Source organism: Cetorhinus maximus, chromosome 2, assembly GCF_964194155.1.
Source record: "Cetorhinus maximus chromosome 2, sCetMax3.hap1.1, whole genome shotgun sequence".
Taxonomy (NCBI): Eukaryota; Metazoa; Chordata; class Chondrichthyes; order Lamniformes; family Cetorhinidae; genus Cetorhinus; species Cetorhinus maximus.
In genome coordinates, this window is record NC_135880.1 from 134,933,892 (window position 1) to 134,953,216 (window position 19,325).

Sequence of the window (19,325 nt, forward strand, 5' to 3'; positions counted from 1 at the left end):
CATCCATTCTGCCTTTCATATTCTTTTGGCTTCTCTATTTTAAATTGCCCTTCTGGGCAAGTTTTAGCTCCCTATGACCTCAAGAACATCTTTCACTGGTGCTGTGTATTAGCTGAGTTTAAGTATTGTGCCAAGGATAACAGAGAGAACCCTTTAGGGATTACTTTGCTAATTAGAGTTAACCATGTCAACACAGGAACTTCCTCATTTGTGAAAGAAGTAGGGACTTTCTGTGGCTAACTCACAAGCACATGTGCCAATACTGTCAGGAGCACACCTCAAACATTAATTAAGGCTGATTTCAGAGAATTCACTAGGATCACGTGAGCATGAAGCCTGCACTACCACTCTATTACTGCAGATCACACAAGGGAGCAAACTCCTGGTTTTTAATCTTATCTGCTGTCTCTGCAGAATGAGGAGGAATAGGTGGTCCACTCTGCTCAGCCAGAAAACAATGGTCTGAGAGCATCAGACATCTCTACATGCACTTCAGGCAAGCTCCAGCCCAGATTCAGACACCTTATGAGAAAAAAAATTGATGTGGATGAGGAAGGATAGAGCGAATAACAAGTGATGCAGGACTAGCAGAAGTGGGTGCTGATCAAAGTTCTGTAATGTTGTACGCCGTTCTTGAGTTGTCTAGGATTGAAGAACTCATAGGTTTGCCATCTAGCAGGCAACCGAAGGGATCAATTCAGGTAGTTTCAACCTTAGCTTTGCCCAGTTGGTAGAACTCTCATCTAAGTTAGAAGGTTGTGTGTTCAAGTTCCATTCTAAGACTTGAACACAAAAACTACGCTGTCATTTCAGTGCATTTACTGAGAGAGATATAGAAGATCTTATGGCATTGTATGCAGAGGAGCAACGAGCTGTTCTGGTGTCCTGGTCCACAATCCCACCTTGCTAATACCATCAAAAACAGATTGCCTTGTTGCTCATCTGATTTATGTTTGGAGGTACTACGAATTGATTGTTATGTTTGCTAATACAATAACAATCACTATATTGCAATAGTAAATTAATAAGTTACAAAATACTTTGAGACACTACATTCTTAGATATATTAAGGAATATTTTCTAATGCAATTTTAAAAAAAATCTGAAACATTGTCTGATAGTGGCACAAATGGCTTGCCTATTCTGTAATGCACTGAACAAGTACATCATGAAGTAGAAATATTATATACATTCACTGTGCACAATTTGCACTTGAAAACCCTTGACCTTTTGTGTAGGTTTGGTTGATTTCAGGTGAATTGTGCTGAAAAGCCAGCGCAACCTAGTGGAAACTCCTAACCCACACTTGGTTTATTGTGCTTAAAAAATGTATTTTTCTTCAACCTTTCACAGTGGATTTATGGAATTTGCTTTAAGATGCAAGTGCTTTATTTTGATATTCTTCCTCTCCCTTCTTTGAATCAGTTATTTATATAATTATGGAAGATACTTTTTCTCCTTGTAATGTTCAGCAAAATGTTCCATAAATATTCCTTCTATCCCTGACGCTATCATCCATCCTCAATAACAAAAATCCTCAACCCAAACAACAGCATTAACTCATTTATTTTAATTTAATGGCTTCAAATGTATAAAATGCTGTAAAAATGAGAAATTAGATTTGGATGAATCTGCTCATGTTGCTTGTGCTTAGTTGATTTTATAAACGTTCTGCCTGACTGTCATGATAAAATCTGGCTTTCTAGGAACATAGTTTAGAATCTACAATCCCAAGGTTCCTGCTCTCTCACACAATTTGTCAACAGACCTTGCAATGCGCCGGCATTTTTCAGATTAAACTTGTATCGCAAGATGATGAAAGAAATTTTTTTGTGATTCTTGCAGATACAGATTGCTGAAAATATGAGAAATTTAATTTGGCCTGTTGGTGGTGCTTGCCTGTTCTTTATTGGAATCTAACCTGTCCATTTAGTGAATTAAACAGGTACTTAATTACTTCACATCTAATTAAAGAATATTTGAATCAATTTAATCGATGAATTTAGCAGATAATAGTTATTTGAGTGCAACACAATATTCTGCCCTATGGACGTATGTTTTATGGTATGAAGCCTTTGATACGTCACACCCTTGAGAGGTGTGACGCTATGGACTCGTTAGAAGAAAGATTTTCAACGTCAACTAGATATCATATTTTAATTTACTAGCTGCCCTCTTCAAGCATTCCTGCAAGCAGGGGGAAATCCTCAGGCATAACTAATAAATGGACATCACCATTTTTCATAAAAACCTAAGTAAAGGCTGAAATATATATTATTTTTACATATCACAAATGAAGTAAGATCACAATGAATAGGATATTATAAATAAAAACAGAAAATGCTGGAAAACACTTAGCAAGTTAAGCAGCATCTGGGAAGAGAGGATGGTAGGGCTAGCAGTTCAGATCAGTGACCTTTCTTCAGAACCGGTGTCCTAGCATTTTCTATTTTGCTTTTTAGGATTGTGTTATAAGATCTAACTTGACATTTAGCAAAGTTTAATTCCATTTTGGAATATTTGAAGTAGCTTGTATACATGTGATATCAGTGGACCATGTCACATGAAGTTCACATATCAAATCTTAATATATTACTTTGGATTGGAAGCTATCCTGTCCATTTAGTGAATTAAACAGGTATTTGATTAAATCATATCTAATTAAAGAATATTTGAACTGTTGAATATTGAACTGAATATTGAACTGTTCCTTTATGAAATTTCCAGCTAGAAGCGAATATTCATCCTTTGGAACTTAGTTTTGTTTCAAGTTTGTAAAAACAGTAAAACCACACAATACCTTATTTGGCTTAATGCATATTAATTTTTAACCACTATTCAGAGTGCTTAAAATATTTCAATATTTGTGGTGTACTAAATTAACTTGGTATGGAGAGTTTTATTGCATTAGGTGCAAGCACCACAGCTCATCTTGGAAAATCATGCAAAGCCAACTACTTATAATGTCACAACTCCAGTGAACTTCTTTGCCAAATCCATTCAAATCACACGGATGTGGTAAACTCTGGTTAGTAGAATCAAGAATATCAGACCGTTAGTATCTGAAGAGGCATGCAACAAGGAAAGACCTCAGAACACAATACAAATGTTCTTGCTCTTTCAGTGCCAGGGCAATTGTAGTTCACCCTGCAGTAGTATTCAAACACCCAATGGTGGATGAAGCAAAGAAGCAATTCAATACTCACTACTCCAAAGGGCAGTTCTTGGTGCAGAGGATCATGTGGCAGGAACTGGAGTGGTGCAGAAGGAGGAAGGGTAGGCGGGTGTGGTGACGGAGGATAAGTAAAACCACCAACAGGAAGATGTTCTCCCAGTAACTCCACTTCATTCTCTATCCTTTGTAAAGGCTGATAAAAGATTTGGAGAATTTATTAAGCATTGTTTCCATGGTTATTATCAGTCAGTATAACATTCTGCCTGTTGTGCCCAAAAAGTTTTTGGAACCATATTTTTTCTAATATTTCAAAACAAATTGGCAATTTAAAAAATTAATTAAGTTTTGATAATTCTGAGAAATTTTATAATATATACTTCCAAGTTCAAAACTATTCGTGCTTTCAAATTTTTTGGACAACATTAATGTTTCTAATCTGGCTCTCACTACACCAAATGATTTTCCTGCTGATATTTTAGGACTCTCAGTGACACATATACATTATTACCTTTTCCCTTTCCCAAGGGTATATTCTTCTGCTAGCAGTCTAAACAGAAACCAACAGCTTCAGTATATGTTCTTGGCACAAAGGGGCATCCAAAGAGAAGTCAAATGGTCAGTAAGTATTTCCAATTGAAATATATTGCACCCTAGTCACTGCATCAGATATATGGGATGGAATCTTCGCATCATATTTTCACAACTTGCAGTGCAGTCATGATTAAGTTGATCATGACACAGAGGTCAGTAGATCATTATGGACAAAGACGGGGGGTGGGGGGTGGAGTAGGGAGGGGTGTTTATATATGATTGTTGGACTGGAATGCAGATTGGGACATTAAGGGTGTAAAGGACTATGAAGGGAAGGAATTCTTGAAATGTGTGCAAGAGAACTTCCTTGATCAGTGTGTTTCCAACTAAACAAGGAAAGAAGCAATGCTGGATCTAGTTCTGATGAATAAAGTGGAACTATTATAAAATTCTATAATAATCATAGAAAAGAAAAAGTAATAATTATAGAAAAACAACAATCATGAATAAAAATACTTAAAATGGAGGAGGGCTAATTTCAGTGAGTTGAAAAGGTCCAGATGGATTGGAATCAAAGACTGGCAGGCAAAACAGTAACTGAACAAAGCAGGCCTTCAAAAATGAAATGGTTCAGGTACAGAGTGGACACATGCCAAGAGGAAGTAAAAAGGAAGGGCATCCAAACTAGAGTTCTTTGGATGACTAAATAAATAGAGATTAAAGTGGAACAGAAAAAGGAAGCATATGATAAATGTAAAGTTCATAATACAGTAGTGAACCAATCTCAATACAGTAAGAATGAGGAGATCAAAAAAATGGAATACTAGTGTCACAGAGGTATGAGAATAGATTAGTGGCAAATATAAAAAGGGGACCCAAAAGTCTTATAAACAAATAGTATAAGAGTAGTTAAAGGAAAGGTGGGACCACTTAGGGACCAAAAAGGAGATCCACTTGTGGAAGCTGAGGGCATGCCTGAGGTACTAAATGAGTATTTTGTATCAGTCTTCACTAAAGCAGGGGATGCTGCAAAGGAGGAGGTGGTAACGATATTGGATAAGGATGAAATAGATGAAGAGTTACTTGAAAGGTTGGCAGCACTCAAAAGTAGAAAAGTAACCTGATACAGATAGGCTACATCCTAGATTACTGAAGGAAGTAAGGATAGAAATTGCAGAAGCTTTAGTTACAATTTTTGCATTATCCTGAGATAAGGGAGTAGTGTTGGTGGACTGGAGGATTGCAAATGCTACACCCTGATTAAAAAAGGGGAGAGGTACTAAATGAGTACTTAGCATCTGTCTTAACCAACGAAGAAGATGCTGCCAAAGTCACAGTGAAAGAGAAGGTAATTGAGATACTCAGGCTAAAAATTGATAAACAGGAGGTACTAGAAAGGCTGGCTGTATTTAAAACTCGATAAGTCACCAGGACCGGATGGGATGCACCCAAGGTACTGGGTGGAAATTGCTGAAGTACTGGCCATAATCTTCCAATCCTACAGGGATAAGAAGGTGGTGCCAGAGGACTGGAGAATTGCAAATGGAATACCCTTGTTCAAAAAAGCATGCAAGGATAAATCCAACAACCTCGGGTCAGTCAGTTTAACCTCTTGAGATGGGAAAATTTTTAGAAATAATAATCAAGGATACAATTAGTCAATTGGACAAGGCTGTATTAATTATGGAAAGCCAGTAGAGATTTATTAAATGCAATTTATTAACTAACTTGGTTTGAGTTTTTTGATGAGGTAATAGAGAGAGTTGTTGAGGACAATGCAGTTGATGTGATGTATATGGGCTTCCAAAAGGCATTTGATAAAATGCCACATGACAGGCTTGTCAGCAAAAATGGATAGTTGTGGCATGGATATGAAATTATCTGAGTGACAGGAAACAGTTGTTTTTTTAGACTAGAGGAAGGTATATATTGGTGTTCCCTGGGGGTCAGTACAAGGATCACTGATTTTCTCTCTCTGTATTTATGTATTATATATATCTATACATATATTAATAACTGATACTTGGATATGCAGGGTGCAATTTCAAAATTTGCAGATGACACAAGACTTCGAAGTATTGTAAACTGAGGAGGATAGTGACAAGATTTCAAGAGGACGTAGATAGGCTGTTCAAAACGGGTGGGCACATGGCATATTAAATTTAATGCAGAGAAATGTGGTGATACATTTTAGTAGGAAGAAAGAGGAAAGGCAATATAAACTGAACAGTACAATTTTGAAGGAGGTGCAGGAACAGAGACCTGGGGGTACATGGACACAAATTGTTTAAGGTGGCAGGGCAGATTGAGAAAATGATTAAAAAGGCATATTGGATCCTGGGCTTTATAAATAACGGAATAGCGTATAAAAGCAGGTAGTTATGATGAACCTTTGTAAAGAACTGGTTTGGCCTCAACTGGAATATTGTGTCCAATTCTGGGCACCGAACTTTAGGAAGGATGTGAAGGCATTAGAGAGGGTGCAGATAGGATTTATAGGAATGGTTCTAGGAATGAGGAACTTCAGTTATGAGGATAGATTGAAGAAGGTTGTTCTCTTTAGAGAAGGTTGAGATGAAATTTGATAGACCTGTTCAAAATCATGAGCAGTCTGGAGAAAGTAAATAGAGAGAAACTCTTCCCATTAGCAAAGGAGTCAAGAAACAGCGGATAAGATTTAAGGTGACTGGCTAAAGAACAAAAGATCTGAAATGCACTGCCTGAGAGGGTGGTGGAGGTAGATTTAACTATGGCTTTCAAAAGGAAATTGGATAAGTACCTGAAAAAAAAATGCAGGATTATGGGGAAAGGAAACTAGCTGAATTGCTCTTGTAGAGATCTGACATGGACTTAACATGCTAATTTACCTCCTTCTGTGCTATGATTCTATGATTCCATGAATTCTGACAATTACAGGCCAGTCAGCCTAATGTCAGTGGTGGGGGATATTTTGAGACAATAATCCAGGTCAAAATTAATAACACCTGGAAAATTATGAGTTAATAAATGAAAATTAGCGCAGATTTATTACAGACAAATTGTATTTGACTAACTTGATTGAGTTCTTTGATGAAGTAACCGAGAAAGCTGATGAGGATAGCGTGGTTAGTGTTGTACGTATGGACTTTTGAAGGACTGCTAGCAAAATTGTAGCCCATGAGATTAAGGGACAGTGACAGCGTGTATACAAGATTGGCTAAGGGACAGAAAGCAGAGTATTGGTGCATGTTTATTTTTCAGACTGGAGAGGGAAAGAAATACACAGTTGTGTTCCATAGAGGTCATTGTTGGGACCACTGCTCTTTTTAAATCTATATTAATGACCTAGACTTGGGCATAGAGACATAATTTAAAATTTTGCACATGACATGAAACTTGAAAATGTAGTAAGCAATGAAAAGCATAGTAATAGACTCCAGGAGGGTATATTCAGGCTGGTGAAATATGCAGACAGAAGCAGATGAAATTTAATGCAGAGAAGTGTGAAGTGATATATTTTGGTAGGAAGGATGAGACGAGGCCACATAAACTATGATGGTATAATTTTAAAGGGGATGCAGAAAGAGGGTGAGCTCGGGTGCAAGTACTCATATCTTTGAAGGTGGCAGGGCAAGTTAAGAAAGCTGTTTAAAAGTAGCATATCGGATCCTGGGCCTTAATAACAGAGAAACAGAATACAAAAGGATGGATGTTATGGCAAACATTTATAAAACATTGGTTAGGCCACAGCTGGAGTAGTGAATTAAATTCTAAGCACTAAACCTTAGTAAGAATATCAAGGCTTTAGTGAGGTGAAGAAGAGAATTGTACCAGGGATGAGGGATTTCAGTTATGTGGGGAGACTGGAGAAACTTGATTGTTTTCCTTGGAACAGAGAAAGCTAATAGATTTAATAGGGGTGTTCAAAGTCATGAACAGTTTTGGCAAGAGTAAATAAGGAGCAGCCATCTTCAGTGGTAGAAGAGCCCATTCCAGTTGAGATAGATTTAAACTGATTGGCAATAGAAGAAGATGCGACGTGAGAAAACATTTACTTTTTACACAGCAAGTTGGTATAGTCTTGCATGCACTACTTGAAAGAATGCAGAAGCAGATTTAATTGTAAATTTTCCAACGGGAATTGGACAAATACTTGAAGGGAAAAAAATTATGGGGTTATGGAGAATAACCAGGGCAGTGGGACTAATTATATAGCCCTACCAAGGTGACAGTACAAGCACAGTGTTTGAAAGACCTTCTTCTACTATGTATCTATTGTGTCACCTGTGGTTCAGTTGGTAGAACTCTTGTCTCTGAGTCAGAAGGTTAAGAGGCATAAAAATATAGGCTGACGCTTCACTGCAGTATTGAGTTCTGCACTGTCAAAGCTGCTGTCTTTCAGATGAGATATTAAACTGGGGTCCTAACTGCTCTCTCAGGCGGATGTAAAAGATCCCCTGGCACTATTTTGAAGAAGAGCAGGGGAGTCATCCTCAGTGTTCTGGTCAATACACGTTCCTCAATCAACACAAAAACATAATCTGGTCACCACGTTGCTGCTATTTGTGGGAGCTTGCTGTGTGGAAATTGGCTGCCATGTTTTCTGCATTACAACAGTGACTATGCTACAGAAATGCTTCATTGGTTGTAAAGTGCTTTGGCACATCCCGAGGTCATGAAAAGCACTACAATATGCAAGTCTTTTCTTTTGTTCTATGATTCTAACCTTATTTAGTGAAACGTGATTAGACAGGATAGTCAAAGCACATAGCAGGAGAAATACTCATTCACTGTGGGTACATTACCCTGATTGCTTGGTCTGATAAACCATCATTTGAAATAATTGTCTAAAAGCAACTTAACTTGTTTAAGTTGTCACAGTCAACAATTATTTAACATGTCAAACATTTATAAGTTTAGGATTTCACAAAGGATATTGAGTTACCAAATTTTCTCTTAAATACTACCCAAACTGAGAAGGAAGGAATATTTTATAAAGAAAAAACAAATTCAGAACTAATGGATAAACTGAGGTTTTTTCCACAATGAGTAAGTCACAGCAGGGACTTTTGCTTGCAAGTCAATATAATTTGCTTGCCACAATACATCCACTTGAGCCTCTAATGTGAGCTAAAGCCATTAGGGACTACAAGTAAACTGCAGTAGAGATGTGTCAGGACAACTGCACTGAAAACATGCTTGATTTGAAAACAAAGAGAGTAGGTGATAAATATGCCTAATGATGTTCAACCTTTACTCTGAATGGTATGAATGCTCTTCTCCAATTCGTTTTCAGAATTCAGTATAAATATGACTTTCATTACTTTTAAAAAGTGAAGTGGGCATTACAAAATATAATTAGTTTTTTGTTCTGCATTCCTTCATTTTAATTTCCTTTATGACTAAGTGTAACTTTAAACAAGGTGTTATTAGTTGCCAGTGAAATATCTGCTCTAATTTGCATTTTCTATCCCCACCAATGCAGGTATTAGGAACTAATGCATTGTATATGGTTCAGCTATTCAATAAGAAGTGAAATTAACACTCAAAAAGGTTCAAATCACAACTTGTTCAGCAGGGCTAGAACTACGGGCAGAATTTTGCCGTTGGCGAGCAGGGGGCCGGGCCCGCTCGCCGATGCGTAAAATGACGCGGGATAACATCGGGGGGAACCCCCGATGTCATCCCGTCCCATTTAAATTTTCAGGAAGGCGGGGGCGCAGCAAAATCAGCTGTGCGCCCGCCGACCTGTCAATGGCCAATTGAGGCCATTGACAGGATCATTTAAACAATTAAAGGACCTGCCCATCCAACCTTAAGGTTGGCGGGCAGGCCAGGAGCCCCGGCGGCAACTAGAAAATACATGAAACCTCATCCACCAGTGGGATGAGGTTTCATGCAGGATTTTAAACTGTTGAATAAAGTTTTACTGTAATTTCTGAACATGTCCCATCTCATGTGACATTATCACATGAGATAAGACATGTTAAGGATTTTTAAAATTTCTATTTTTAATCTCTTTAAAAGTGTCAGCGATCTCCCTGAGGCCGCACTTAGCCTCAGGGAGATGTGCGCTCTTTCGTGCGCATGCGCGAAAGAGCGCACTCTCGCTTTTAAGGAATACCCCCGCCAGCTCAGGAAGCGCATAGTGCTTCCTGCTGGACGTCACACTGGGTGGGCCTTAATTGACCCACCCACGTAAAATGGCGGCAGGGCCCGCTTCTCCGGCGGGGATCGGCTCCCCGCCCGCCAGAGAGTGGGTTGGGCCCGCCCATCCGACAGGCAGAAAACTCTGCCCTATGTAAGCACCAAACTCTGTATAGTATAACAGTCAGATTGTCATTTTCTTGATTTAGTTTATTATGCAAACAAAACCCAATTTAAAACCTCTTCCATTTATTATAGTATTAGATCAGTGAGAACATCCGTGTCATAAATAAAAGAGGCATCCATGGAGCAGAGCAGAAATTATGACTGCAAAGGTAGCTCTAACCTCCTCAAAACATCTCCATCTGAAAAGGAAACTAATATAAGATCTTCTCCCTTGCAGAGGCCAAGATCACCTCAGCTATAGAGCACTGCATTTCACCACCACCACCAAGGAAGCCCAGTATTTTGGTCCTTTCCTTGCATCAGGAAGCTGCTCTCATAATACAGTACATTTATTACGTGGCACACAAATGTTGAGTGGAACCTGACTTGACAGATATTAGTAGTAATTGAACACTAGAGTACCCAAACAATACTGGCCTTTTTAGATTTGCGGGTTGTGGGTGTCACTGGTAAGGCCAGCATTTACTGCTCAGCCCTAATTGCTCGAGATGGTGGTAAGCCTCCTTGAACAGCTGCAGTCCATGTGGTGAAGGTATTCCAATATTCCTGTTAGGGAGGGAGTTCCAGGATTTTGACCCAGTAACAGTGAAGATGAATGGTATTTTTACACAGCAGGTCGGCGTTTGATTTGGAGGGGAACTTGGAAGTGGTGTCTGCTGCCCTTGTCCTTTTGAGAAGAGATGGCAGCATATGAGAAGGAGGCAGTCAGATCAAAGTCAACTGATATGCGGTAAACTTATTGGGTTAATTGGAGATTTTTGGTTCCTAAAATTTCCTATGCTCCTATAACTGAAGTGATCTTTCTTCATTTTCCAGTGACCACTGCTAAAAAAATATGACATCGGTGTGTGTTAAGCGTGAAGTTTGGTATGTGCAGACCAGGCTTGGCTTGGAAGCCCCAGTCGTACAATACCCTATTAGCACATAGGCAATCAGCACATGTGGAACTGCGCCTCAGCAAGAGTCAGTGACTTCAGTAAAAAGGGTGAGAAAAAGAAAGGGAACTGAAAACAAGGGGGAGAATTTTCTCCTTGTCGGGGAGGTTGGGCAGGCGTGCAGCCATTTTATGTGGGCTGGCCAATTAAGACCCACCCAGCACGATGCGCACCTGGAAGCACTGAGCGCTCCCTGTGCGGGCGGGGGGAGTAGGCTGAGTCAGGGCCTGCACTCTTTCGGGCATGTGCGAAAGAGCGCAGAAATCTCCCTGAGGCACAGAGCTACCTCATGGAGATCAATTTGAGTTTCAAAAATTTTAATAAAGAAAAAAAATTCAGGACATGTCCCCTCATGTGAAAGTGTCACATGAGCTGGGACATGTCTATGAATTTTAATGAAAATCTTTACTTCACTTATAAATCATTCATGAAACCTCATCCTGCCGGTGGATGAGGTTTCATGAAAAATGCGACGGCCACCTGGGCTCTTTGCCTGCCCGCCAACCTTAAGATTGGACGGGCAGCTATATTAAGTGGTTTAATTAGTTCTTAAATGGCCTTAATAGGCCTTTGACAGTTCGGCGGGTGTGCAGCTGACTCTGGTGTGTGCCTGCCGAACTGAAAATTGGAATGGTGCGCGGTGACGTCGGGACGCACGCCCGATGTCACTGCGCGTCATTTTACGCGTCGGCGAGCGGGCCCCGTCTCTGCTCGCTGAGCCGAAGATTCTGGCCAAGGAAATTATGATATCTTCTTCATGGTATAGCACTTCCTTTCATAGTTATATGGATAGGAATAGAGAATAATATAGGCTGAAACACTACATACAAACCATCTTCCAAAAAAACACATACTCAAGTTTAGATCATTTTATGGAATTACCAGACATTTCAATGAAACTTTAGACCTCAAAAATTATATTTAAAAGCTGATCATTTTAAATTGGTACTAAAGTATGCCAATATTTTTAACAGCATAAAAAGTACAACTGCTTAACTGAGTGTTGTGACTTCTTTCATAAACCCATCCAAAGTCATAAGTGTTCAAATATTACTTACCGACCGTGACTGCTGTGCTTGGAAAGGAACAAACTGGCCCGGGGGTGGCACATGTGGATGATGGTGGGGCGACAGATGTGGAGGGTGCAATATAAAGGGATCACTTGAGATAAGAGGAGGAAATGCAGCATATGAAACTGGCAAATGTTGTACAGAGCATGCTTGGAGCATCTGGAGGAGAAAAAAAAAGTAACATTTCAAATTACCACTGTACTTGAAAAGATGTTATAGTTTAGGGGACAAATGAAATTCATAATCCTCCATTTTTCATTTTTTTCTACTCAACACTTCAGTTGAGCAAGTGGGCTCTTAGAGCAGAGAGCAGAAAAAATAACTAATCACAAGTTACTGGTGGAAAACATATCAAAATCAAAATACAAGTGTGCAAATTAAATACAACAATGGATGTAAAGTGAACAGTAGTCATATCTGGGAACTCTATCAGGCTGACTGGGCACAGATCAACTTGATTCCGTAAAGAGCAGATCTGTTTGGTCCTGAATCCATCACTTCAACTTCTTGCCCTAAACCAACCACCAGACAAAAAAATAAGGTGAAGGCCTGTTTGTGTGGCTTGAAGAAATTCTGTAAATTTAATAGCTCTTATTTAGTAGTTCCAATCTTGGCTGTACATTTTTGGCTCATTTTAAGTCGATGAGCTGGGAGTATTGTGGTATTTGAAATCTTACATAGAAATAGCTGAATGTAGGCCCAATCACTATGTCAGTGTTTACCCTTCACATGAGCAAACAGTTCCAGTCACATTTATCTATCCTAATTCCCAGATCCCTTTATTCCTTTTCCCATCATCCACCTATCCAATTTAATCTGAATGTTGACATAAATCAACCACTAATCTTGGACGTGAATTTCACATCTTTATAACTTTCAGTTAAGAAGTCTTTTATTTCCTTTGTTCTAAATCGCTCACATTTAATATTGCATCTATAGCCCCTCTGTCCTGAGCCCTCTATCCGGTCCCATCCTTTCTTTAAAATATTATATCATATTGCTATGTGACATTGAAAACAGCCTCAATTTTCAAATCTTTCTATGCATATGTATTTCCTCATACCAGGCAGCATGCTAGCTCTAATAGATCTTATCATGGTTGTATGTAGGCTGATCATTATGGGCTGGATTTTCATGGAGTCAGGGAGACTCTGTGGAGGGGTGAAAATGATGGCCGGGACCCGATTCCAGGATTCCCGACTCCATTCCCAGGCTGAAAGATTTTCAGGAGTGCCTTTTAAAGGTGTGGGTTGGTTCAGGTCTTGAGCCCACATCTTGCACTCCAGACCTAGCTAGCTCTACTGTGGGATAGGTGTGTCCTAGTCCTCTGGAATTCTCATGGAATTGGCTAGCTTTTCAAAGAATTGTGATTCAAGGCACCTTAGAGGTGTCATGAAGCATAGTTTGCATGAGGGAACCTTTTGAAAGGCAAGTTTAAAAAGTCCTCCCTCATGCCCCCCATGACAAGATATCTCCCCTCAACCCACCCTCTATGGCCCCTTATGCCCACCCATGCCAAGCTATGTTCCCCACCACTAATGACCCCGTATGCTCCCACTCACCCCCTGTGACCCCTCAAGCCAAGCTCTGGCACTTCCATGCCCATCCATCCACCATACGCTGTATAGATCCAATGAACCACCTAGTGACAATAGGATGTGAAAAAAAAGTAATTCATTAATAATTTTGCACTTTCTTAAAAATATCTTTTTTAATATAGGCCAATAGAAGCGTCAATCATCCAGACCCTTTAATTATCAATGGCTGAAACTGCAAGCACTTGAAACCTCTTTATCCTGTGTAAATAAACACGGAGCTGTCAATCAAGCAATGTTTTCCCTGGGGCTCAGGTGTTTCAGTGCTTTAATGGATTTCTGGGCTCTCAACCAAGCCTAATTATGCTTCCTTGGCTGCAAGCCAGACATCCATTACAGTACTGAAACGTCTGGGCCCCACAGAAAACATAGCTTGATTGACAGCTCTGACTCTCTGATCTCTTCTGTCAACTGCACAATGGCTATTTACACAAGATAAAGAGGTTTCAAATGCTTACAGTTTCATCTATTCATAGTTAAAGGGTCTGGGGATGACCTATATTAAAATGGAGTTTTTTTTTTAAAGAAAGTGGAGAGTTATCAGTGAATGGCAGTTCATTTTTGAAGCTTTTTTTAAAAACACATCCTATTGCCATTAAAGGATTCATTGGTTTTATATAGTCAGTGAATATGCATGGAAGTGCCATAGCTTGGCAAGGGGCGCATGTGGGGTCAGGTGGTGAGTGGGGGGCATACCTTGAGATGGGAGCACGAGGGGCCATAGTAGGTGGGTGGGGGCCATGATTTACATGGATGGGGCATGGGGAGTGTGTGGAGGGTGAGGGCTAGAGGTCTTTACTATTATCATTATAACTGGGATGAAGTCTCACAGCACCAAGGCAGGCCGGTGGCTGCCTCCGAACTCTTTCCTGGCTCGGCTGGCCCGACAGCAACCTGCATCCAACCTCCACAATGAAAATCCTGTCCTATCGGGCATTTTCTCCTGAGGCGGGCCAAACCGAGCCGGGGATTTTCGCGATTCTGCTACCAGTCTTGAGGATGATAATCTAGCTCTATATCTTGGTTTTAAACTTCTATACTTCATGATAAAACCTAGGCTTCCATTTTACAGTCTTATCAACCTGAGATGCTGCCTTTACTGTCCTGTGAACTTGTACCTTGAAATCCCTCTGTTCACTCACTTCATTGAGCTTACTTCATTCAGAGTATAATTAACTGTTTTATAAAACAAAAATGCATCACCTCACATATACTGATAGGGGATTCCATCTGCTACTTTTTAACCAATTCCACCATTCTATTAAGTGCATTGCAGCCTTCTTCGATCTTCTACAGAAATAACCATACCTCATATTTTGGTATCATCTGAAAATTTCAACACCATTCCCTCTAGGTCCGTATGGCCTTAGAACTGAACCCTGTGGGACAACCACTTTCAACCACTCTGAAAAACTCTCTTAACTCCAACTGTTTTCCCACTTCGAATAATTTTTAACCCAATTTTCTAAACTCTCCCCATTTCCATTGACCTTAATCTTCTCTAGTAATCTCACATTGATACCCTGTCAAAGGTTTTCCTATAGTCCAAGTACAATACATGCTGTATTTCCCAAGTATCTCTGTAACAACCTCGAGAAATCTAGGAGGTTTAACTAGCACAGTTACTTTTGAAATTTACGCTGGCAGCTTGTAATTATTTTTTCTTCATTTTGATATGTGGAGATTTTATCCATAATTGCAGGCTCTAGAAGTTTCCTTGCCACAGGTATTAACCTAACTGGCCTGTAATCACCCGGATTAACTGTCTCCCTTTTTAAGGTATTACACTGCCCACTCTCCAGTCTTCTGACACTGACACAGACACAACACACACATACTCAAACAGCTGTGAAACATAATTTCTAGACTCTGTAATTTCCTCCCTCATTTCAGGATACAACCCATTGTTATGAAAGTATAATAATTTTCATATCATTCTGGTTTGTTGTAAAGTAGATTGATGTGAGAATGTATGATTCTTTGAGATTTAATTACCTTGGTAGACTGCAAGCTTGAAATTATCAAAAGAAGGTAGGCGTAGAAATGTACTTGAAATGCTAATGAGTAAGCATGGATGCTGTCTTAGCATGTAAGGTGTGAAAGGATTTTCCCTTTTTAGATAAGCGAAGGGGTTGTTTGGATTTCAAAGGGATGTTAGTATGTTTACAACTAGCCAGATACGCAAGGCTAAGCAGTGTTTATTTTTCCCAAAGGTTACTGACAATATTGGCAACATGAAAGTTTTTATATTAAGGGAAAGGTACAGTTCCAAAGATATATGGAACAATGGAATTTAAATATTGAAGAGAGAGAAACATATATAAAGGAGAATAAAAGGCTATGTTGGGGGCCATGTAAGATCTAACAGGAGTGTGTGAAACAGCCTTGAAGAGGCCTCCAGCCATTTGTGCATAAGTATGTTGTGTCTAGTAACTAAAGTTGGAGAAAGCCATTTGGAATTCCACTGTCAAGTAGATACTGTGTTAACTTGCTGGTTTGTTTTTAATCTAAAATCTATTTTGGACTGTTGCTTTAATGGGGGTGTGTAACTAGGAGTTAGGTTATTTAGGAATTTTAGGATTTATTATAGTATTATGTAATTGTAGTCTTATGTATGTGCTTGAAATCTTTTCTTTTGTTAATAAATATTTTAATTTAATTTTTAAAATCTCTAAAGATCTTGGTGGATTCATTACTTCTGAATTCAGTGCACACATCTTGTAATAAATACAAATTGCAAAACTATTGTGATAGCATGGTCAAGTTTCCCTTGTGGATTTGGTCCGCCTAGCACACGTCACCTGCCACGTCATAACAACTCAAGGTCCTGCCACTTCATCTATCTTTAGGTTAACTAACTTTTCTAAATATTTTTTTATCCGTAACAATATAGCTCATCTTGCTCAACCTCCTCTCCAACATCCTTTGCTTTGGAAAAGACTGATGTGAAATTCTGACTTCACCACTTTTTGATGATCTACAGTGAACAATTCTATTCTATCAGCAGGTCCCAACTCACATTCTTCATAACCCCTTGACTTCCAGCAGTAATAGGGCAGTCAGGGACCAGAGATCGTTCAGAGATGCTTCACTGTTTTTTCTGATGTTTTTAAAACATGTTTCCTCACACTCCATCTTAGCGTTCCTTATCCTTTTCTTAAAACTCTTATTTTCTTTGCATTTTCATTTAACTATTTTCATTATTATCCTTATAATCCTCATAGGTCCTCTTCCATTATAATTGATTTCTAACCTCTATTTTTCCATAACACCATTAGTAGTTTTCTTCTCTTTTTAATTGAATATACCAATTCTATACTTTGCTGTAATTTTAAACAGCATCCCACTGTTGCTCTGCAATTCTATGTGCCAGTTCTTCCAAATTTTAGCTGGTGTGTGTGAGCCAACTGTCTTTCCCTGACGTTGCCAGCTAAGGAAAAGGTAGTGATGGAGCACACTGAGTTTGATTGTAGCAGAATGACAGCATGGAATGAAAGGAATGTTGTTGCTTGAAAACAGGTTGAAATAAAAAGTGCTGAAACAAGAGCTGCTACTGACAAAATACTATTACTTATGGCAGGAGGGTCTCAGGATCCAGCTGTTGACAAAGAGAGGTTGTCATAGCTTCTAGCCTCAAGGAATGGCAAAAACCCTTTGTCTCAGATTGTGGAAAGAGCAGGAACTTGGGACCTGAGCTGTCACTCACTATGAGATAGACCAAATACGACATGATCTTGGTATAGGAGAATTGGGAAGGGGAATGTTGAAGACAGGTCAGATGTTTACAGCAAGTGGGGACTTGTCCATAGTGATCACAACTGATTAGACAAATGGTCACGTGGTTTCCTCAGATCAAAAAATCGTTAGAAGGCAGAAGATTGAACAGGCCAACCCAGTTGCTAGGAGGCAACCCAAACTGAATGTTGGTAATTGTATAGATAAATAGTGACTATAGCTCAATTTATACGAAATAACAAAACCAATCAAGCTCTTTGACAGTAAATATATCTGGGCAATCACCTGTCTAACCCAAGTAAAAGCAAATGCTGTGGAAATCATAATTTGTATTTTTTAGCCCTCAATAATCTTGATTCTAAGAGCTTAGAGCCTTGCACATGCTGCATGCCACAGGATCATTGGACCACTGTGAATTATCACCCTCATCCCCTAAGTTATGAGCTGGAACCTTTAAAAACATGAATGCTGATCTTTATTAGATCTTTTTACAGGGATTTTGACACATTTTAAAAATAGAAAATGTGTTATGATAAAACAGGTTCCCAAACCAATCACACAGTTGTTTAAATATATCAATATTATTTCTCAAAATCTGCAGGAAACTCTGCCAGCTTTGTGCCAGTCTGTCCCAGTGAGCACCACTTAAAGCATGTTGATAGCTGATATAGTTAGCAGCATCTGTACTGCTGCTGGGTCACCTGTGTCAGGGCTGCGGAGAGAAATTTGTTGCAGAGCCTGTAACGTGTGGTGGCTGCCAGGAGAGAAAAAAAATGTAACAACTTTAACTTTTTAAGAATCCTTGCCTTGCCCAGCACGATTCATTACTCTGCTCCCCATTAAATTTTAAGTGTGGTCTGCTGCTTTGGAAATGCTGAACTCAGGGAACAGAAGTCACTCCTGTCACTCAATATCGACAAGATGTTCGTGAGAGGAAATACATCAGATGTTGCTTTCACATCATTAATCTTCAATTCAAACCCTGCGAAAATATGGTTGGATGTAGTCTGTCGCCAATTCTTATGGGAGACCACGGACATGTCAGGGGACAGCAGCCAGCCAGAACAATTCCCTGAATTATCTCTGATCACTGACTACCCTATTACTGCTGGAAATTGAGGTGTTATGGGCAGGAAACATTCTCTCTCTCAAACTTCTCAACTTAATACAATTTAGGTCTAGATTGCATAAGAAGTTCTAACCTACAGAATAATTGGCACCAAAAAGGTTTCTGTAATATGTTACAGTTCAAAGCATTGCCCTTCAAATTATTAGAACTTGCATTTTGAATTAATGATTAAGAATATGCATGAAAATGTACACAACCTACTTATTCTATCCCTCTGTTAACGGTGGAAGTGGCAATCGTAATACTGACCGGAGGTGGTACACTGCACACAGGATAATGCTGCCCACTAAATACGACTGAGCACCCTGGAACTTGTTGTGTGTTACATGCTGGGATGTGCTGTCCTGTGCAAAGTGGGATCCCATGTGGTGCTACAGTAGTAACAGTATACGAGACTGGCACCGTGCCCTGATGAATCTGCACAAAAACACAAATACAGAAATAGTTATTATTCAGCCACTGAAAAAAAGATCTATTATAATTCAATACTCTTAGCTCAAACATTAAAAAGTTTTCTCCATTAATTATGGTCTTATGGTCTAAAAGATGATATTTAAAAGGTGAACCTTACTGAAATACATAAAATCCATATTTAAAGGCCTTGTTTCTAACAAGTGTGCTTACCACATTTTTCAAAAGCATTATACTTTGAAAGTATGGCCTCAGAGGTGTCTCACCACAGGGAGTTACATGGTCAAGGCATCATACACATCCAAGGGCTTGCAAAATTATCAAGATTGGCTCAAATAATAATTGGTTATTCAGTTAGTTAAGAGCATAAGAAATAGGAACAGGAGTAGGCCATTCGGCCCCTCGAGCCTGCTCTGCCATTCAATAAATTCA

The 19,325-nt window shown here is 39.3% G+C and overlaps 1 protein-coding gene across 1 annotated transcript in view; it reads right to left on the reverse strand.

Moving 5' to 3' along the window:
- LOC144697809 (E3 ubiquitin-protein ligase RNF38-like) overlaps nucleotides 1-19,325 on the reverse strand; it is a 218,338-nt gene that overhangs the window by 41,262 nt on the left and 157,751 nt on the right. Inside the window, 3 exon segments of the mRNA XM_078569797.1 lie at nucleotides 3,207-3,368; nucleotides 12,012-12,182; nucleotides 18,732-18,899. Coding sequence (XP_078425923.1) covers nucleotides 3,207-3,368; nucleotides 12,012-12,182; nucleotides 18,732-18,899 — 501 coding nt within the window.